Consider the following 22,189-nt stretch of genomic DNA (forward strand, 5'->3'; position numbering starts at 1 on the left):
GATGAGAATTTCCTTTCCTTTGGACCCCTCTTTAAAAAGTTTGCCCATCACTGACCTAGAGAACATAAAATATACAAGCAACATGAACTTTCCTCAAATATTTTTGAAGGACTATGATGGGAAAAAACAATTAGACTTGTTCAGTTTGGCCCCAGAGGTGAAGAGTAAGAGCAGTGGGTAGAAGGAAGCTTCAGGGAAACAGATTTGGGCTTTATAGAAGGGAAAATTCCTACCTAAGAAGTGAAATTAAAACTGTCCCAAAGTAGAAGGTCTTTAAATCAAGATGTCATTGCCCAAGCAGAGGTTAGGTGACTATTTGCCAGGAATGTTATAGGAAAAAATCCTGCTCATGTAAGAGTTGAATTTGATGACCTCTGGGATCCCAAATATCTCTGAAATTTTATGATTGTTTGGAGACAGAACACTGGATTTTGAATCAGAAGGAGCTGGTGAAGGGGTAGCTGGGTGGTTCAGTGGATTGAGAGCCAGGCCTAGAGATGGGAAGTCCTAGGTCCAAATCTGACCTCAGACACTTCCTACCTGTGTGACCCTGGGCAAGTCACTTAACCTCCATTGCCTAGCCCTTACCACTCTTCTGCCTTGGAACCAATACACAGTATTGGTAAGGATTTTTAAAAAAAAGGAATTGGTGAAAGAGCTGGTTCTTAGTTGTTGTTTTGTCATTTCAGTCATGTCTTACTCTCCCTGACTCCCATTTGGAGTTTTCTCAGCAAAGATACTGGAGTGGTTTGTCACTTCCTTCTCCAACTCACTTACAGATGAGGAAACTGAGGCAAACAGGGTTAAATGACTTGCCCAGAATCACACAACAAGTAAATGTCTGAGGCCAGATTTGAACTCAGAAATCCTGACTCCAGGTCTGCCCCTCTACCCACTGCACCACCTAGCTGCCCTTCTCCACACCATAAATGCAGTAAGTAGCAGAATTTTAACCTAAGTTCTCTTACTACAAATCTACTGTTCTTTACAGTAGTCCCAATACTCAATGATCTTAAAAGTCTAGTTGAATGGAAAAAGCACACTGTTGTGCTGGAAGTTTTTTATAAAAACCTAACTGCAGCCACGAGAACATTGTACACAGAAAGTGAAACATTGTGGAATGATCAAATGTAATAGACTGCTACTAACAGTAGGAAATCAATGATCAAGAACAATCCAGAGGGACTTATGAGAAAGAACACTATCCACATCCAGAGAAAGAAATCTGGGAGCAGAAATGCAGAAGAAAACATATGATCAATCACGTGGTTCAATGGGGATATGATTGTGGGTTTTGGCATTAAAAGATCACTCTATTGCAAATATGAATAATATAGAAATAGATTTTGAGCAATGATACATGTATAATCCAGTGAAATTGCTTGTCAGCTCTGGGAAGAGGTAGGGAGAGAACATGAATCATGTAACCATGGGAAAATATTCTAAATAAACAAATTTTAAAAAATAAAAATAAAAAATAAAAATCTAACTGCCCTGCTCCTTACTTACTAGAGATGTTACTTCGGAGTCACCTCGTGTAGTGGTCCAAGGAAAGCAAATCTGAAGTAAGAGGCCATCATAAATAAAAAAAGACCAAGGCAACTAGGAGACAGGAGGTCCCAGGTTCAAATGTAGCCTTCCTAGCTGTGGGACCCTGGGCAAATCACACCCCATTGCCTAGACCTTAACACTCTTCTGTCTTGGAATCAATACTTAGTATTAATTAAAGACAGAAGGTAAAGGTTTTAAAATATTAAAAATAATAAAGGAGACAAAAACTTCTTGTTATAAATTCTAGAACTAGAAGTGACCTTAGAGGTCAGTTCATCCAATCCTCGCCTCATTCTGATGTCCACCCAGAGATTAATCCAAGGTCACTCATCTAGTAAGTAGTTGAAATAGTATCAAAACCCAGGTTTTTCTACTCTGGAATTCCTTCCACCACACTAGAGTATAATCCTAATCCTGCAGAGCTAAACCTGCTCAGCCCTCCAGCCTCAGGCCAATAACAGAATTCTTTCCCCAAGAATAGCTGTACTCAAACCTTTCAGTTTCAGAAGCCTTATTAGGTCCCAAAAAGCTCTTATTTATGTGAATTATAGCTATTGATATTTACCATATTACACATTAAAACTGATAAGTATTTATTCATAAATTAATTTTAAATGATCACTAAATCTACATAATGATATAAATAATTCATTTTTATAAAAATAATCCTATTTTCCCCCAGCAAAAAAAAATTTGGTGAGAAGATAAGCATTATTTTACATGTTTTCCCCCTATTTTTAATGTCTGGCTTAATAAAAGACAGCCATCGACTTCCCATATTTGTTTCTGCAATATGATCTGTTGCCATATGTTGTTTTGGTTGAAGTATATGAAGAAAATTCAGCCTCACAGACATGTAGTTAGGAAAAAAATAGTCAAATAATATCATTATTATTATGAAAAGTTTTGCCATCTCTGACCTCCTGAAAGGATCTGAGGACCCTCAAGGGTCCAAAGACAGTCCTTTGAGGGCCAGGGCCCTACAGCAGGTAGACCCAAGTTTAGGAATCTTCCCACTCATGCACAGGAGCAAGAGGTCTTCCCGAAACCTTTTTTTCCCCTAGACCAAAAGACATGAGATAGTTTCATCTAAAAAGACAGAGAGCTCTGTAGTTCACTCATACTTGTGTAAAACCAGAATGGCCTCCAGTGGCTGGTGGATTTTGGAGGATATTAAATAAATGTGCATTTTTTTAAGTTGTAGGAAGAAAATCAAAGATGATTGAGTTCAAAGAAACCTTTAGGGTGCAGCTCCTTTAATTTTATAGAGGAAATTTTATATTAGAAAATATATATGTATATATATATATGTATACATATATATATAATTTTATATGAGTAAAACAAGGCTCAGGGAACTTAAATTGACTTGCCAAAAATCACACAGGTTTTAAATGGCAGAACTAGGATTCAAATCCAATTTAATTCAATCCAACACAAAACTATTAACTGATTACTGTATAAAAGGCACTTTGTTAGGCGTGGAGCATATAAAACAAAAGTATGACACTCTCTGCCTACATTCTACTTGGGCATAAAGGATATACCCAGATAAATAGAATAAAAGTTAGGGGCATATAGGGGCAAAAGAAAGATCCAGACAAAATATTCCAGAAATGCATTCACTTGAGGAGAGAGAAGGACCACTGGGGAGGGAAGAAGATTGCAAGAATCATGGAAGGTTTCCTGAAGGAGGTGGTATCCATGCTACAATTTAAAGGAAAGGGGATAGCCAGTAGAAAAATATGTAGACAGTAGTCAGAAATGTCAAAAACATAGACTAAAAGCAGGGGTGTGCTGGAGCCAGCATAAGCAAGCTTTCAACAGTCAATTGTTAAATTTTCGGTGTGAGCATCACATGGACATTCCCTCCAACATTAAAGATGGTAATCCATCCATGACTAACCTAACTACCTAACTACCACAATGGAGAATGTAATCTTCTTGGAGGTGAGATTTTAATTTTTTGTCTTTGTATCCCCAGCACCTAGAACAGTGTCTGGTATTTCCCCCTCGTGGATGTGCTAAAAAGAAGCCACCATCTCCAATTCTGGCTGACTCCTTTTCTAAGTAGCCTTATGCTTTTATTCAGGCCCCAGAGTGTATAACAAAATCTTCTAGCCAATTGACCAGACCTCTTATCTGTATCCTTTCATAACATCAAATGGCTTTCAAAGGCATTTTGCACTTAGTCATAAGGCCGGTGATTGATTGCTTGAATGTACATGTTCTCACTTAGTTAAGGATTCAAAGCTAAAACAGAATGGAGTGGTTTCCATCCTACTCTTAAAAAAGTAAACTCCTTAAGGATAAAAACTTTTTGTCTTTGAACCCTCAAGCTTAACACAATGCACAGTAAACCCTGAATGAATCGTTGTTCAATTCATTTGAGTTGAAGTGCTCACACAGCTATTTTAATTTTGTTATTGTTTATAAATTCTTTGAAAAAGGGAGAGCTACTCATGACTAAAAAGTCTTCCTTCCTATGGGATATTCTGTTTTCTTTTTCTTCTTAGACTATGTAAAGAAAAAGTCAGGCATAGGTGCCAACAATGGGACTTTGCAAAGAAAGACAAATACTATAGGAAATATGGTGCTGATAGTTAAACCAGAAAGGCCAAAAACAGAGAAAGAAAATTATAGACCAATTTCCTTAATGAATATTGATGCAAAAAATCTTAAATAAAAGTACTAGCAAAGAGACTACAGCAATATGTCACAAGGATTATTCACTATGACCAGTGTTATGACCCCAGGAGGCGGTCTTATTATTCAGTAATTCAGAGAAGCACTGTTGTTCATCTAAGATATGGGGGTAGAAATTTGCTTCCCACACCAGCCTGGCAAAGCTTCCCTGAAGAGTTAGAATTCTCAAGACTGACCACAAAACCTAGTAACAGCTCCTACCTGTCTGTTGGTTTAGAGGTAACTAGGAAGTAGGTCTTGACTTCCTGGGACCTTGACAATGTTTATGGGTTTAGCACCAGCTTGATCTAGATGTAATTTGATCAGCTAAGCTGTTACCATGATCTGACTACAATTATCAAAGGATGATATTTTCAAAGATAAATTGTTTAACACTTGAATGAGACTACAAGAGGCTTAAAGAGTAACTGGGTTTATTTGGGTTATTTGATAGGAAGAAAAATGGGAGATGGGAGAGAGGGAAGTAGGTAACCCTGATTAATCTTGCCTAAAAGTATAATAAGTCAAGATAATATTTAAATATGAAGATGTCCTAGGTGCAGAGTTCAAAGGGACTTTCAGAGTCTCCCTTTGACTCTGAGACAAATATGGAATCTGTTTGATGCTGAGCCCAGGGACTATGAAGTCTCCCTGGGTCAGAGGCTGTTTGAGTTTGATAAAATGTTCTTGTATGATAATAAAAGCTCAGTGGCCTTGCCAATACGATGATGATTGATATGGCTAGCAATATAGGTTTAACCCTGCCTGCCTGCCTGCCTGCCTATACCAAATCTCCCTCCTCCCAGGGCTCAGACAGCAGACACCCACCTGCCTCCCAATCCAAGGAAAGAAGAAGTGGGGTTGAGGCATCTATGCAGTTCAATTTATACCCCTGTCCCAACTGTCAGATTGGCACATGCCCAGGACTGCTTTGCCAGGTTCTGAGTTCTAAAGGGGCAAACTGCTTTTTGTACCTACAGAAAATGGCTGACTATTTCTGCACATTATACCAGATGGGATTTATACCAGGAACACAAGGCTAGTTTAATATTAGGAAAACTATCAGTATAACTGACCACATCAATAACCAAACTAACAGAAATCACATGATTATCACAATAGATGCAGAAAAAGTCTTTGATAAAATACAACACCCATTCCTATTTTAAAAAACACTAAAAAGCATAATAATAAAAGGTCCTTTCCTTAAAATAATAAATAGTATCTATCTAAGCACCATCAGCAAACGTTAGCTGCCTTCCCAATAAGACCAGGAGTGAAGCAAGAATGCCCATTTTCACTATTGTTTAATATTATACTAAAAGTGCTAGCTTTAGCAATAAGAATAGAAAAAGAAATTGAAGGAGTTAAAGTAGCCAAAGAGGAAATTAAATCATCACTCTTTGCAAATGATATGACGGTATACTTAAGAGAATCCTAGAGAATCAACTAAAAAAACTAGTTGAAATAATTACTAACTTTAGCAAAGTTTCAGGATAAAAAATAATCCACATAAATCATCAGCATTCCTATATATTTCAACAAAGTCCAGCAGCAAGAATTAAAAAGAGAAACTCCATTTAAAAATAACTTTAGACAATATAAAACACTTGGGAATCTATTTGGCAAGTCCAATACAGGAATTATAAAACACCTTTTACACAAATAAAGTTAGATCTAAACAACTGGAAAAAACATGAATTGCTCATGGGTAGGCCAAGCTAATATAATAAAAAAGACAATTCTACCAAAATTAATTTACTCATTCAGTGCTATACCAAACAAACTACCAAAAAAACTATTCTATAGAACTAGAAAAAATAACAGAATTCATCCAGAAAAACAAAAGGTCAACAATATGAAGGAGACTAATGAAAAAAAAAAAAACATATGAAGGATGGTGGCCTAGCAATACCAGATCTTAAAACTGTATTATAAAGCAGTGATAATCAAAACAATCTGATACTGGCTAAGAAATAGAAGAGTGAGTCAATGGAATAGATTAGGGGTAAATGACCTCAACCAGATAGTATTTGATAAACCCAAAGATCCCAGCTTTTGAGATAAGAATTCACTATCTAACAAAAACTACTGGGAAAACTGAAAACAATATGGCAAAAATTAGGTATAGACCAATATCTCATATCATATACCAAGATAAGATTAAAATGGGCATCTGACTTAGACATAAAGGGTAATACTATAAGTAAATTAGGGGAACACAGACTAGTTTATCTGTCAGATCTATGGAGAAGGGAAGGATGTATAAACAAACAAGAGATAGAGAACATTATAAGATGCGAAATTAATAATTTTGATTCTATTAAATTGAAAAGTTTTTATACAAACAAAACCAATGTAACCAAGATTAGAAGAGAAACAACAAAGTGGGGGGGAGGGGAATTTCTATAACAAATTTCTCTGAAAAAAAGGTTTCATTTCTTAAACACATAGAGAACTAAGTCAAATTTAAAAGAATACAAATCATTCCCTGATTGACAAATTATCAAGGGATATGAGTAAGCAGTTTTCAGATGAAGAAATCATAGCTATCAATAATCATATGAAAAATTTTCTAAGTCCCTTGTGGTTAGAGAAATGAAAATTAAAACAATTCTGAGGTACCACTTCATACCTATCAGACTGGCTAATATGACAATAAAGAAAAGTGATAACTGTTAGAGGGAATGTGGCAAAATTGGGACACTGTAACACGCATGACGTTAAGTGGGGTGAACTGCCTCACAGAATTCCATAGTACTCCCCAGAACTCCAGGAGAGGGGGCAGTTGGGGCAGTTAATAATGTGGGTATAAAAGCAGCCCCCCCCCTTTGGCAAGGACATTCTTTGGGGGAGCTGGGTGGCTTAAGAGGGGTAGAATTTTACTTCTCTGCTAGCTTAGCTCTGACCTCAGGGAGCAGGGTGATCCTTTGCAAACTAAACCACCTGTGAGCACTGTGAAAATACCCATATGCAGTATCCCATCGAATCTCTAAACAATATAGATCTACAATCAAGATTACCTTCACCATCTTAACTAGATAACATTAGATTTAAGAGAAAGTTTAGTTTGTGAGGGAGTTAGGGGAATAAGTTTATTCCAAGCATTCCTCTCTGGAGAATTGCTATTTCTGTCAATATCCTGAAGATACTAGATAGTTTTACCACACCCTCTATCATAGAAATTATCCCTCCTTCCCTATTTTCCTGAATTAATAAAACCCTTACCTTATTAAATTTGTTGGTTGTGTGAAGTTATATTTATAGGCTTTACCAACCCAATCCATACATTACCAGAGCCAAATCTTCATCCAGGCATAGCTGTGATCCAGAGGGCAAGGCAGCTGTTTGAAGTCATCCTGAGTACTTTATCCACCGGGGGCTTTGGGAATAATCTTCCTACAGTGGAAGCTGCTAATTTCTGTGGGATAATTCCCTATTTGTCAGCCAATTTTGCCCTGAGATACTCAAGTTAATATAGCCTCCATTCCTGGTCTACAAGGGTTTCTGTTATAACTTATTCTGGGGAACAATTGCCCAGGAGGGGGAGGAGAAAGAATTCTAACCACTCACTCTTCTCCCCCCTGCTATTGCTAGCAGCTTGAAGTCATTGCCAACTGGACCCATCTTTACACACTAATGCATTGTTGGTAGAATTGTGAACTTATTCAACCATTCCAAAGAGCAATTTGGAACTAGGCTCAAAAGGCTATAAAACCTTACCCTTCGATCCAGTAATTCTACTACTAGGTCTGTATCCCAAAGAGATTTAAAAAAAGGTGGGGTGGAAGGGAGAAACTACTTGTACAAAAATATTAATAGTTGTTTTTTTTGTGATGACAAAGAATTGGAAATTGAAGGAATGTCCCTCAATTGGGGAATGGCTGAACAAATTGTGGTATATGATGGTGAAGGAATACTATTAAGCTATAAGAAATGATGTACAGGATAATTTCAGAAAGAGCTGGAAAGACCTATATGAACTGATACAGAGTGAAATGAACAGAACCAGGAGAACATTGTACACAATAACAGCAGTATTGTGAAATGATCAACTGTGATAGCTGGCTACTCTCAGCGATACAATGATCCAAGATAATTCTGAAAGGCTTATGACAAAGAATGCTATTAATCTCCAGAGAAAGAACTGTTGGAGTCAGAATGCAACTCAAAGGATGTGATTTTTTTAATTTAGTTTATTTGAATTTTTGTTTGGGGGTTTTGGTCTTATATGATTTTTCTCTTACAAAAATTATCAGTATAAAAATAGGTTTTGCTTGATAATACATATATAACCCAGATTGAAGTGCTTGCCAGATTCTGGAGGGGGGAAGGAAGGAAGGGAGAGAGACAATTTGGATCATATAACTTTGGAAATGTTATGTGGAAATTTGTTATTACATGTAATTGGTAAAATATCTTTATAATAAAAAATCAAAAGAAATATTATAAAACATATCTTTATTTCAAATGAAAAGCACACTCTGACTGGACTGGACATTCTAGTCACAGAACCTAGAAAGATATCAAAATTCTGAGTGGAAGAGAGGAGTGGAAAATGGCACCGACAGCTAGGATACTGAAAATTCTGCCCTGCACATCACTTCTGCCACTAGGAGAGTCAGCCAAAATTGATGGGGAGGAAGAAGAAAGGGGATAAGAGCCACCAGATATTGACCTGTGGAATACTAAGATTTTTAAAAATAGGTTAATGCCTGTGGCTACTACCCTCTCATACATACAACACTTTTTATTCTTTTACCATAAATAATCCTCTTGCTGCCAGTTTGGCCACTGCAGAGCCAGCTCTTGGGGTCAGGTAAAAAATGGGGACAATACACAGTCCTTTTCATGATACCATATTTATTCCGTACTTATTTTGAATTTGTGTATCTATAAACATGCAGAATGTAGGTTCCTCCAAAATATGGTAATATCCATTCAGAATACATTTGGGATTCCCCACCAAAAGTTTTATGTACACCTAGTAGTAGTGACTCCATCTATCAACTGCTTTTAGACCATGTTTTCTAAAAAGCATATAATTCAAGACAAGACTCAAAAACCTTGCTAAAAATCAATGAGCTTTATAGAGTAGACTAAATATAAAAGGTCACATCTTTAAATACATTTTTAAAGGGGGCAGCTGGGTAGCTCAGTGGATTGAGAGCCAGGCCTAGAGACGGGAGGTCCTAGGCTCAAATCCGGCCTCAGACACTTCCCAGCTGTGTGACCCTGGGCAAGTCCCTTGACCCACATTGCCTACCCTTACCACTCTTCCACCTATAAGTCAATACACAGAAGTTAAGGGTTTAAAATTTAAAAAATAAATAAATAAATGAATGAATAAATAAATAAATAAATACATTTTTTTAAAAAGAGGAAAAGAGAAGCAGGTATCTATCCAATCTAAGATTAGGGGATAATTCTTTACCAAACAAGGGATAAAAGTGATTATAAAAAGATAAAATAAATAGTTCTGATTGCATAAAATGTAAACCTTTTGCATAAATAAAAATCACAGCTACAAAATAAAAGAAGCTGTCAATTGGATAAAAACATCTTTACAACAGTTATCTCTGATAAAAGTCTAATGTTCATGATATATAGGAACTGACACAAATATATAAAACTAAAAGCCATTCCCCAGTTGAGTAGTAGTCAAATTATATGAATTTTCCATAGAAATGCATCTGTCAACAACCATTTGAAAAAATCTCCCAAATCACTAATAACAAGAGAAAAGCACATTAAAAGAATTCTGATATTTTGCCTTAAACATATCAAATTGGAAAAGTTGATAAATGATCAAAAAAATCAATATAAGATAGAGCCATGGGGAGCAATATACACTAATACATTGTTGGTAGAGCTGTGAATTGAACTTGTCATTCTGGAAAACAATTTGGAACTATGAAAGGAAACTAAGCAAAGTATTCATAATGTTCTTTGAATCAGTTATTCCACCACTAGGTATATATTCAAAGACAGAAAGATTCAATATAAAAGAAAATAACTGTAATGACACTTTCTGTCACAGTGAAAAATAAATGGAAACAAATGGTATCCATTGATTGAGGAATGGCTCAGCAAACTGTGATATATAAACATAATTCAATGTCATTGTGCTAAAAGTAATGATGAATATGAGGAATTCCGAAAACAAGGGAAGAGTTGAATAAACTAATGCTGAGGGAAGAGGCAGAATGAACCAAGAAAATGAAAATACACGATGGCTACAATAATGTAAATGAAAACATGAGACAGCACATGAATTCAGAATAATTGCAATGATCAGTCTTGGTCAGCGAAATTCACTTGGAACAGCAAATGAAAGAAATTTTTCATTTCTTGGTAGACAGGTGGGGAACTGGAAGCTATAATGACACATCCACTATCAGACACGGGTGTTTTGCTATTTGATTTTGCTTAACTGTTTTTCTTTGTTACAAGGCAGTGTTTAGCAGGAAGCAGGAGGATATCAAGAAATGACTGTCATGTATATTTTTAAAGATATCAATAAAACATTTTTAAATAAAAATGAAAGTCAGAATAGATTTACATCTCTGGCTTCCCCTCAATATACCAAGCTCAAGATTCTGCTACAGAAATTAAATTAGTCTGACAGGATGCATCCTTCACTATTTGATTCAATGCAATTTTCCCCCAATATTTTCCTGGCTCTAGGGGTTAAGGTTAAAAAATCTATGATTTCAAAAGTCAAGTTTTCTCTAAATATCCTTAGAATGTTACCTACTTACTATAAAGGACCACAATACAGCCTAGAAAATCCTCAAGAATTTGGAGATGTTTGTCAATCTAAGGAAGAAATGGTTAAGTAACCAGTTCTGCAGAGATGATATCTCCCAACCTCCACCAATAATTAAAGAGTTCCTTCAGAGCTGTCTTCACATTGTTATGGATAGTTTTCCATCATCCCTAATATTATAATAATCAGAGCACCAACTTCAATATCCTCAACCTCTATCAAGGCACTGGACCCAACCATGCCCCTACCCCAGGCATAGAGAAGACAGGAACATCAGAGAAGGGACTAACAGGAGATAAGGAGCACAAGGATGCCTCACCCAACTTGTCATGCTCTATGAGCTCACAGTCTTCAAAGTTATTTCATTTCAAAGCAGGACATGCGATTTCCCCCATCTTCCATGAACAGGGAAAAATAAAGGCAGGCAGTGTGGGATGACAAGCTCTGGACTTCAAGTTGCACAATTTCAGTTCAAATCCAACATCTACTTATTGGGCAATTCACCACTTCTCTGGCCTTCAGCTTCTACATTTGCAAAATGAGGAGGTGGATCAGCTGACCTTTAAATCCCCTTCTAGTTCATAAATCTAGAGTTGGGAGTTACCTTAGAGACCTTTTAGTAAAACTTCTTCATTTTACAGTTGAGGAAATTGAGTTAAGAAATATAAAGTGACTTACTCAAGGTTAAACAGGTGGTAGCAGAATGAGGATTGGTACGGATAAACATTTATCAACAGAGGTCCAGAGAGGAGGGGTGGGTAGGAAATTACACAAGGCATACTCTTTAGTTTATTCTGCACTATTAACTTTTTCTCATTGATTTCTTATGTCTAGACAATCAATAAAACAATAAATCAAGCCCTACTTTGTGTCATTTGCTGATTTCCAAAGTGTGATCACTCAATTGGCTGGGCCAGTTCAATCTGACTCCACTACAGCCCTGGTTGGAGCCTTTAAAACCTACACTTATTCTATTAAATCACACTTGATAACCTATCATAGACAATTAAGATCCTTTTAGCAACTGTGAGGTTTTACCTCAAGAGAGGTGCCCATTGAGTAAATGTTGGCAATATGAGATGACAAGCCTTCAGACTCTATTAAAGGAACTTCTCTTCTGAAAAAAGGAAGGGGTCAAACTATACCTTTTCTGACCCAGTGGACCAGGTATAACAGTGACCTCTGCCTCTATTCCTTATCTGCTACCTGAATTCACTTTCATTCCATCCTCTCCATTTCCTTGCCGTCTGCCCTGTTGCTATAAGTGTATCCTGTCCCTATTCCCAATCTACTTTCTACTTCTTCCTTTGAAAATTATAACTAAATCAATACTACTTTTGTTGCTAGAAAGACACAGGTGTGCTAGAGCCAGCTGAAAGGGCTTTAAAAAACCAATTGTTAAATTTTAAATGTGAATTAATCCTTAAGAAATCAGCAAACACTATAAATCATGTTTGATTTACTGTTTCATTATTTCCAGCTTTAAGACAGAATAGAGAAAATGTCAATAATGCAGATTAAACCTATAAGTGTGTCATGTATACTTCTTTTTTCTGAGGAGCTTGTTGTTAAACATTTACCAACATACACCCTTGGAAAGGTTATGTCAAAGGAGTTCTATATATTCAACATGCCTATTATTTCCCTAATCAACATAGTCTTCTTTAGCCATCATTTCCATACAAACATAGATATATGCAAATACATAATGATTTCCTTAATATACATTTTGCGAACCCATTATCTACCAAAGTAGAATGTAAGCTACTCAAGGACAGAGACTGTCTTCACTTTTGTATTTGTGTGCCCAGTATTTGACATAGTACTTGGTATATGAAAATTGCTTAATCATTTTTTTCATTCTTTCTATTACACAGAAATTCAGAGGGAAAACTGGATCTTCCAGAAGAATGGTACAAAAATCTAGAAGAAATTAAGCAAGAACTAAAAAATAAAAATCTAGAGGAAAGGTAGAAAGAAAATAAGAATTTTAGAAGAGAATGGAAAACCTTACCCAAGAAATAAAATCCTTGGTAACTAGAATAGACCAAACAGAAATCAATAACTCCATCATACAGCAAGAAATGTTAGAAGAAACTGAAAAGATTCAAAAGAAAAGAAAGTGAAAGATAGATGCTATCAAAAACTGATTAGTTCCTCTCTGGTCTTCTTGGGGTTACAAATACAAAGATGAACAAGAAGGAAACTGGTCCGGACTTACTCCTAATTCAAACAAGGAGAAAAACCTAATGTTATTTGTCAGGAGTGACAGGCTCTTTATCTACTTTTGGAAATCTTCCTTGGAACTTCCCTTCTTTGAATTAGCCACAGTATAAAATTCCCATTTCTGACTCTCATCTCAGGTGAGTACAAACAAGAGTCCTTAACTTGGAATCCATGAACTTGGGGTTTTTTTTTAATATTTTATATTTTAATATCTGTATTTCAATATAATTTATATTTTAATATCTGTATTTCAATATAATTTATATTTTATATTTTAATATTTGTATTTCAATATAATTAATTTCTTTTGTAATATTCTGTATTTTATTTTATGCATATAAAAACATTATTAAGAGAAGACTGCCAAAGGAGGCCAAGACATAAGAATCCCTAAACCAATCCTTTTAAAACCCTTTCATTTTACAGTGGAGAAAACTGAGGTTCAAAGAAGAAAAGACACTTAACCAATAACAGCACAGTAATAACTAAACAGTATAGAATTAATACACAGACACACATTTTACAAATGAGGAAACTGAAGCAAAAAAAGACTGACTTGACTAATAACAGTCTGAGGCTGTCCATCCCGAAGCAGGTCTTCCTGAGTCCAAGTCAAACCCACAATGTTGCATCTCTTTCCTTCTACCACTCCAAGCTTCTTGACCATGAGGACAAAGTTAGCTTAGCAGAGAAATGAACAGTGGCTAGAAGAGACCCATAAATATAAGGGTGCCTCGAAGTTTCTGAATAATTAAATAAAATCCCCAAAAGAAGAATGAAGGAGAGAAATACAGGAGAGACGCCAGACTAGTATAGAATTGGAGTTATACTGGCTAAGTGGTTGGCTGTGTGGGTTAATGGGTTTTTAATGTAGAAACATTACAGCTGCATGTTTGTGACCAATATGGGAGCCTAGAAGGGAGACGGTGGAAATGATATGTGAGCCGGCTCTCTGTGTTGGGGTGTGTGTGTGGTGTGTGTGTGTGTGTGTGTGTGTGTGTGTGTGTGTGTGTGTGTTACATGCTCACTGACATCTGAAACCTGCCTAGACATGTCACAGCTTAAAATAGATGTTAACACATCAAGCCCTCTCTGGCAATAGCAGCGGTGGCATCAGAGACAGCGGTGGCAGTGGCAGTAGCGGCGGCGGCGGCGGCAGCAGAGGGGGCGGCAGCAGCCGCAGGAGGTGGAGGAGGAGGAGAGAGACGAGAGACATGGCTGTCTGGTTGGCTTTGCCTGCGCGCGTCCCTGCGAGCTAAGACTTCCAGCCTGGAAAGAGGTAACTGAGATTGGGTGCGTTTCCCGCTCTTCTGGGTGCTGGGGCTGAGGCTCGGGCAAACAGCTTGGAGATCGGGGGGAGAGTGGGGGGGACACAGAGGGAAAGAGCGAGGAGGATGTTTTGTTTCTTTCATTCACTCTCCTCCCTCCAGCGTCTGTGATGGCAGAGGTTGTGGGTCTGCCATGAACCTGTTACAACAGCAGCTGCTCAGGGAGGGAGAAGGGTGGAGGAGGGGAAGAGACAGATTAAGGAACAGAGACACCGAGAGTCAAACAGACAGACAGACAGACAGACAGACAGACAGACAGACAGACAGACAGAGACAGATACATAAAGAAGAGACTAAGAAATAGAGGCACCAAGAGATGGACAGACATAGGGACAGAGACACATAGAGAAAAGACAGAAGGATAGAGAGGGGAGAGACAGGGACAGAGAATCAGAGACAGAAAAGGAGATAGAGAGTAGAAGACAAGGAATCTCTGGCATTATCCAGAGATATGAAATAAAGAATGTGTCCTGGGATGGTGCCATGTGTCCAGGGGAGTCACACAATACTCCTTTCTTGTCCTGGCTCCCCATCTCCTACCCACAGCCATAAACTCACCTTCCACCATAGCTAAGGGGAAAGAACTCATGGGGAGAGAGGCAGGGGGCCTTTGGACTAGAACAGAGAGCCATTTGTCCTGGTTACTGGGCTTCATTCCCCACCCCTTCCAACTCAGTTGGTGGGAAAACAGCTGTCTATCCCTAAAGAACCTAAATTCCGGCATCCCTTCTGTACCCCCTCCCTTTCCTAATCCTTCCACTTCATGATAGTATGGAAAGAACTGTTTTTTAACCCAGAGAAAGGACCTGAGTTTTAATTCCCAAGGCCTGATACTATTCGTGTGACCTTAGACAAATTAATTAAGCTCTATGGGCCTCAGTTTTTTCCTCTGTAAAATGAGAGGTCTGGATTTAATGGTTTCTATGAATCCTTCTAACTATCCAGTATCAGCTGCTCTGAATGATACCTATGAGACTAGGCAGTGTAGTGATTAGTATACCAGGCCTGACTCATCTTCCTGAATTCAAATCTGGTCTCAGACACTAGTTGTGTGACTCTGGGCAAGTCACTGTTTGCCTCAGTTTCCTCATTTATAAAATGAACTAGAGAAGGAAATGGCAAACCACTCCAGTACCTTTGCCAAGAAATCCCCAAATGGAGTTACAGAGTCAGACCCAACTGAAAACAAAACTAAACTGCTTCTCTGGCTGAATGGGTGGAAGGGCACAAAGGGCAGAAGAAAGAATCTCTCAGCTCAGGGCAATTCAAGACACATGGAAAAGTGAGTATTTCAGATTATAAGACATGATCCCAGAGAAGGGAAGGCCTTTCTTTCCTCCTCTGGAAAACCAGCCTGTTGCTGAGTTCTGGGACCTGGCTCCTTTCTAGTCATAGGAAGGGAATACTAGTCCAGACTGGTAGAAGATGCTCAGAGATTTTTGCTAGCCTTACCTTTCTAACAATCAACAGGCATTTATTAAGTGTCCACTAGGTGTCAGTCATTTCTGTAAGAGCACTACAAACACAATTATGAAGCTGTCTTTCCTTTCATAGTTTAAGCTCCATCAGGAAAGATAGTACATGCTCATATGAGGAAGGCAGAATACATACAAAATAACCGCAAGGTAATTTAAGGAGGGAGGGCAATTGGGGAGAATAAAGAAAGGTTTCATCAGGGCATCTAGATGGTTCAGTGGATTGAGAGCCATGTCTAGAGACTAAAAGTCTTGGGTGTGAATCTGGCTGTGTGACCCTGGACAAGTCCCTTAACCCCCATTGACCAGCCCTTACTGTTCCTCTGCCTTGGAACTAATACACAGTATTGATTCTAAGACAGAAGAAGGGTTAAAAAAAACTTTTTTCAAGAATTCATTTATCAGGCTAACTTCTGAAGAAAGTAGGGAATTCTCAGAGGCAGAGGGAAGAAAAGAATCTATTCTAGGCATGGTAGATGGCCAATGTAAAGGTACCACCATAGTCTGGTGGCCAAGTCTCTAAGCAACATTGGTCTGCCAGCTACTCTTTCCGACCTACAATTTAACCTTTTTTCCCTAGAGGCAAAAAGTCCAATACTGAGCCTTGGAGACTAAGTGTGGCCCTTCTCAGCTCATAGAATCCTAGAATCTCAGAGGCAGAAGAAGTCAATCCAATCCAAAGCCCTTTAGCCTTCTCCTGGGGGAGCTTGTGGAGGCAGTGTCTTTCTTTGTATCCATGCTCAGCACAATGTCTGGGATCTAGAAAGCACCTAATAAATTCTTGGGGCTTACTGCCTGACAGGAAGCCTAGGTTAGATCACTGTTCTGCCACTCATTAGCCGTGCAACTTTCCCAGATGTCGCCCGATGTACGAGCACACAAAAGAGATTTTGAGCTGTTGAAGTCTAATAATGATAGCCAATATGTTTGTTGTATGCCAGAGTGAACATCAAGGGTCACAGTGAAGTAGTGGAAAAGAGAGCTGGCCTTGAAGCCAGGAAGACCAGAAACTAAAGTCTTGTCTCTGGTACACAGTGACTACATGACCCTGAACCAGTCACTTAACCTTAGACAGCTCTCTAAGCCTCTAAATCAAAGGGGCCAACCTGAACAGATAACAAGGAATTTCCTCATACAAGAGTTCCCTATACCATTGAAATCATAGGTCCACTCTCTATTCTGTGTATACCACTTTACATTCATTATCTCATTTGATCCTCAAAACAGCCCTGTGAAGTAGATAGTACAATTTGTTTTCCCATTTTACAGATGAGGAAACTGAGGCTAGAGGGAGCTAGGTGGTACAGTGGTTAGAGTACTGAGCCTAAAATCAAGAAAACCTGGGTTCAAATGTGACCAAAGATACTTGTCAGCTATTTGACCCTGGGCAAATCACTCCACTTCAGTCTGCCTCAGTTTCCTCAACCATATAGTGAGACTAATAATAGCACCTACCCCATAGGGTTATTGTGAGGATCAAATGAGACAATAGGCCCCATAGTAAATGCTTGTTCCCCTCTCTTTCTTTTAGAGAGAGAAGTTGAGTTATCTGAGGCCACACAGGCAAGTAGCAGAACGGAATCTTTTAAAACAATGCAAAATAAAATGGTTGTCATGATTATAGCACATTCTCCTTTCCCCTGCACCCTGCCTTGACCCAAAGATTCCCATCAGACTCGGGATTTCTTCTGACATGTTTTCTCTCCTGAGGTGTGCTGGGACTAGGCCGGGAGGGGGTTGACTCAATGAGGAATGATGCCAGACTGGTGACTCTGATCATCTGCCTGGTCTATGCATGCCTTTATCCTACAGATTCTTACTGCGCCCCTTGCCCTTCCCCAGATGATCGGAGCTCCCACAACCAGAGGGCCCCCATTCTTCACCGCTCCCAAAGGCCCCACCATGACTTTCTCCATTGTAGCCACAAGGGGCGAGAAGGCGTTAAGACAACCCATCCCTCCCCTCCCGCAGAGAACATGCGGGTCTGGCATCTCCCATAACCCCAGCTGCTGCACTCTGCCTGCTATTCATCCCTGGACGCGTCCAGCCCCCTCCCCTCCATCCCCAACTGCCCACCCCTGCCTCACAGGCTGCCCTGAGTTCCCCAACCGCAGTCTCTGCCAGACAGAGCCCCGTTGCTCACAAACTGGCAGGAGGCCCAGCCCTGGGCACCTGCCACCCGGGCCCCGTGGGCGCTTGTGTTTGTCTGTGAGTGATTGGGGCGGGAGGGGATCGGGAATCCGGCAGCCCAGCTGGGCAGTGCCGTCTCCCGTAAACAAGGACATGTGACTCTCCCCATCTCCCTGCCGGGCAGAGCCGACGAAATGAGCCGGAGAAGGCTCCGTAGGGGCGAGGGAAGGGAAGGGAAAGGCGGGTCCCCGTGGTACAGACAGGGACCACTTTCTCCCTCTCTTTCTTGAACAGGTCCTTTCCCGGGCGCAGCACAGGTGGCAGGGACAGAGAAGCGGCGTCAGCCAGCCTTCCTCAGGTGTATCGCCCAGCCCAGCCTCCTTCCTGCAGCAGCAGCCACCGCCGCCGCCGCTAACCTGCCCGGGGAGGAGGGCTGCCACCACTCCTGGGATGTGTCCTGGTAACTGGCTCTGGGCTTCCATGACGTTCATGGCCCGATTTTCCCGGGGTGGCACCCGGTCACCTGCTCGGGCCGCGGGGCACCTGGAGGACACTGCCCCTGCCCAGCACCCCCTCCTCAGTGTCTTTGAATTGGAGAGGCTCCTCTTCACAGGCAAGACTGCCTGTAACCATGCCGACGAGGTCTGGCCAGGCCTCTACCTTGGAGACCAGTACGTACCTAGAAACCTCACACCAGTGGGCTCAGTGTCTATGTGTGTGTCTGTCTCGGGGTGGGAGGAGAGTGCTGCTGGGAAGTGCTGAGGCCTCTTGTTTGTGACTGGGTCAGGGAGGGCAGGGGATGAGTTGGCTGAGCTTCTCCGGGCCTCAGTTTCCTCATTTGTAAAATGAGTTGGGATGACATGAATTCTTTCCAGTCCCAGATTGGAAGATTTTATGATCCTGGATGGGGAGAGGGAGGGGAATGAGAATGCCCTTGATGCATAACTCACTTGCCTGGGGTTCAATTTAAGTGATGTCTTCCTTGACCTTTGTGAGGTTGGGTATGGCTCCAAGGCTATTGCAATGATCTGGGCCCTTAGGGTGGGATAACAGAGCCAAGGCTGGGTAGAGATAGACAAGGGCACTGAGCACAGGTACACAGTGCAGGGCAATAATGCTTTTTAAAATGTCCATGTTTTTAACACTGGGAAATCCTACTCTCCAAAGCCTATAACTATCTTGGGAAAAGCCATATCTATCAGTTTATGGTTTTTTTTTCTGAAGGCCCAAACCCTCCAATGAATAATAACGCAATTTTCAAATCTTGCGCCTCACCTAAAGCACATAAATGTCTTGGCACTGGGAGGTATAGACACAGAGGGAGCTGGAAGGAGGTGTAATGGTGTTCTTCTTGGGAGACCTGTGAACAGAAGTGGAGTATTTAAACTGGTAGTCGCCGGTCTGAAGTTGAAATCCTAGCTCTCATACCTGTGTGAGCTGGTCTTTAAATGAAAAAGCTCTAATGAATTTGATAGAGTTAGATCAAGCAAGAAGGAGGAATGGCCAGAACAGAAGAGCTGTACCCAAATGGGGATTTGGTTGCAATGGCCAGGGAGGACAGAGATGTATCTAGTGCTGAACTTGGGGACAAAGGATGAGGGAGGAGGGAATCAGATGTAACTGGATGCAGAGTCAAGGGAGACAGTCACATCCAGAGATTGGGATGTGGGAGTATAGAAGGGAAATCTGGATTGACCCTGAGAGTGGCTGGGACAGGCAATGAGAAGGAGGTCAAATGAGGGAAGCTGGGACATCTAATGGAAAGAGTATTAACCTACGAATCTGACCCAGACCCAACTCTACCACTACCTAGCTGTGAGACTTTAAGAAAGGATTAGACCTATAGAGCTAGGCCTTAGAGAGTACTTTATCTAATCCCTTATATTACAGGTTGAAGTTACTGAGGCCAAGAAAAGTTCAGTGACTGGACCAAGGTCAAATGGTAATAAGACCCTTCAGGACTAAATCTTTGACCTTATGAAGCTTATAGAGAGAAAGCAAGCAAAATAATATGAGGATTTAAACTCAGATCCTCTGACTTTAAATACAACATTCCTGCCCCTATAGTTTCTCTGGGTCTCAATGTCCCTGTCTATAAAATAAGGGTGTTTTATTGGATTATTTTTAGGGCCACTTTTTAGCTCTAATATTCTGTAATTAGGCTTGAGAAATTAACTGGAATTAGAGATAAAGTAATTTATTGGGAAGGGGGCAGTTAGAGCCCAGCTTGGAGTCAAGAAGACATCTTTGTGAGTTCAAATCCAGCCTCAGACATTTACTAGCTGTGTGACCCTGGGCAAGTCACTTAATCCTGTTGGCCTCAGTTTTTCATCTGTAAAATGAGCTTGAAAAGGAAATGGCGAACAAGTCCAGGATCTTTGCTAAGAAAACCCCAAATGGGATCACAAAGAGTCAGACAAGACTAATGGAATAAACAACAATAATTTATCATGGAGGGTTGTAGGGAATATTCCTCTTCTCCTTCTTCCTCCCTCTCACTTCTTTTCCCCACAGGGACATAGCAGCCAATAGGCGGGAGCTGAGCCGGCTGGGCATCACCCACGTGCTCAATGCCTCCCACAGTAAATGGCGGGGAACGCCCGAGGCCTACGAAGGATTGGGTATCCGATACCTGGGTGTGGAGGCCCATGATTCACCCGCCTTTGACATGAGCATCCACTTCCAGCCAGCTGCTGATTTCATCCACAGAGCACTGAGCCGACCAGGAGGTAGGACAGGAAACTGTGGTGGGGCTTGTCCACACTCTTCCTGTCCATTCACGTACTTCTCCCAGGTTAACATGCATTTGTCCTTGCAGGGAAGATCCTGGTACACTGTGCGGTAGGTGTGAGCCGCTCGGCCACCCTGGTCCTGGCCTACCTCATGCTCTATCACCAGCTCACCCTTGTGGAAGCCATTAAGACCGTCAAGGACCATCGAGGCATCATCCCTAACAGGGGCTTTTTGAGACAGCTCCTGGCCCTGGACCGCAGGCTGCGGCAGAGCCGGGAAGCATGAGGGGGTTTGGGAAGGGCCTGGAGAGTGGGTCCCCAGTTCCCAACTAGAGAGCTGGAGACCAGGAGGCAGAAAGCAGGAGGCCCAGATGAAGCATCCTCCCCTCCGAGAGGGAGAGTGCTGGAGCCCAGCCCCAACAGGTTGTCTCCTTCGATTTAGATAGGGGTAATGATAGTGATGGAGGTTTGTGATGCCTGGGCTTATGGAGGGGCTGGCTCCATCAGAGGCAAGCCAGGAAAAGAAGAGAGAGTATAAAGGCAGAGATAGTTAGAGGAGCCAGAATTCTCTGGATTCCAATTCAGAATTTGCCTGTGGCTCAAAAGGGAAATGGACGAGTCCCTTCTCCTCTCTGACCGAGGTCCCCTCTCTTCTGTCTTATTTAAAATAGAAGGGTTGTCCTTGAACTGCTTCCACACAGAAATGTAGGGAGAATGAGTAAGATGGAATAATAGAAAGGGCAGGGAGCTCTGCAGAGACGTGAAGAAGACACACCCAGGCTTATGTATAGATAATGTGGATGGGCTGAGGTCTGGCACTACTCACGGGTGCCACTCACAGCTGTAAAATGACAGTTAGGGATGACCGGGGGTCCTGAGAAAGACACTCTCACCAGACAAATGGACATAATAAGGAAAATAAAGATGGTGAACAAAAAATAGTCTCATCAAATTATTAACCCTGGGTCCTGATCCTAAATGGAACATACCCACGACAAAACCATCTCCTGCTTTAGGCTGAGACATGGAGCCAACTATATCCACTCCAGGGGGAAAAAATGTTAATGGCACTTTATTTTAGAGAGGAAAGGAAGTCAGAGAAAATCTGATTTGTGACCATTTGGTGGCTAGACAGGGAACAAAAGGTGCCTAGGTTCAGGAGTAGAGACCAGAGATAGCCTGAAGCAAAACTATAAAGCCAGCAAAGATGAGTTGCTTTTTTTTTTCCATCTCCCCAAGAGTCTATGCTTTCCTGACCCCTTCTTATCAATGAGGAAGAATTATATAGTGAAA

The 22,189-nt window shown here is 40.6% G+C and overlaps 1 protein-coding gene across 3 annotated transcripts; it reads left to right on the top strand.

Annotated features, from left to right (window-relative positions):
• Positions 1-14,384: 14,384 nt before the first annotated feature.
• DUSP26 (dual specificity phosphatase 26) lies at positions 14,385-21,854 on the top strand. 3 transcript variants are annotated; one of them, XM_044660873.1, is made up of 4 exons: positions 14,385-14,524; positions 18,459-18,835; positions 20,679-20,893; positions 20,983-21,854. In XM_044660873.1, the coding sequence occupies exons 2-4, from the start codon at positions 18,615-18,617 to the stop codon at positions 21,180-21,182; spliced, it is 636 nt and encodes a 211-aa protein (XP_044516808.1). In that variant the 5' UTR covers positions 14,385-14,524; positions 18,459-18,614; the 3' UTR covers positions 21,183-21,854. The 3 variants fall into 3 exon arrangements, with proteins under 3 accessions (XP_044516808.1, XP_044516807.1, XP_044516806.1); XM_044660872.1 differs by having other exon boundaries at positions 14,385-14,510; XM_044660871.1 differs by lacking the exon at positions 14,385-14,524 and adding an exon at positions 17,628-17,642.
• Positions 21,855-22,189: the final 335 nt, after the last annotated feature.

Source organism: Gracilinanus agilis, chromosome 2, assembly GCF_016433145.1.
Source record: "Gracilinanus agilis isolate LMUSP501 chromosome 2, AgileGrace, whole genome shotgun sequence".
NCBI lineage: Eukaryota > Metazoa > Chordata > Mammalia > Didelphimorphia > Didelphidae > Gracilinanus > Gracilinanus agilis.

What these genes read in the sequence shown, in the direction of transcription:
- DUSP26 (XM_044660871.1), top strand. An exon ending in GGCCTCTACCTTGGAGACCA is followed by an intron (nt 18,836 to 20,678) that starts GTACGTACCTAG and finishes TTTTCCCCACAG; the next exon opens with GGACATAGCAGCCAATAGGC. An exon ending in AGCACTGAGCCGACCAGGAG is followed by an intron (nt 20,894 to 20,982) that starts GTAGGACAGGAA and finishes TTGTCCTTGCAG; the next exon opens with GGAAGATCCTGGTACACTGT.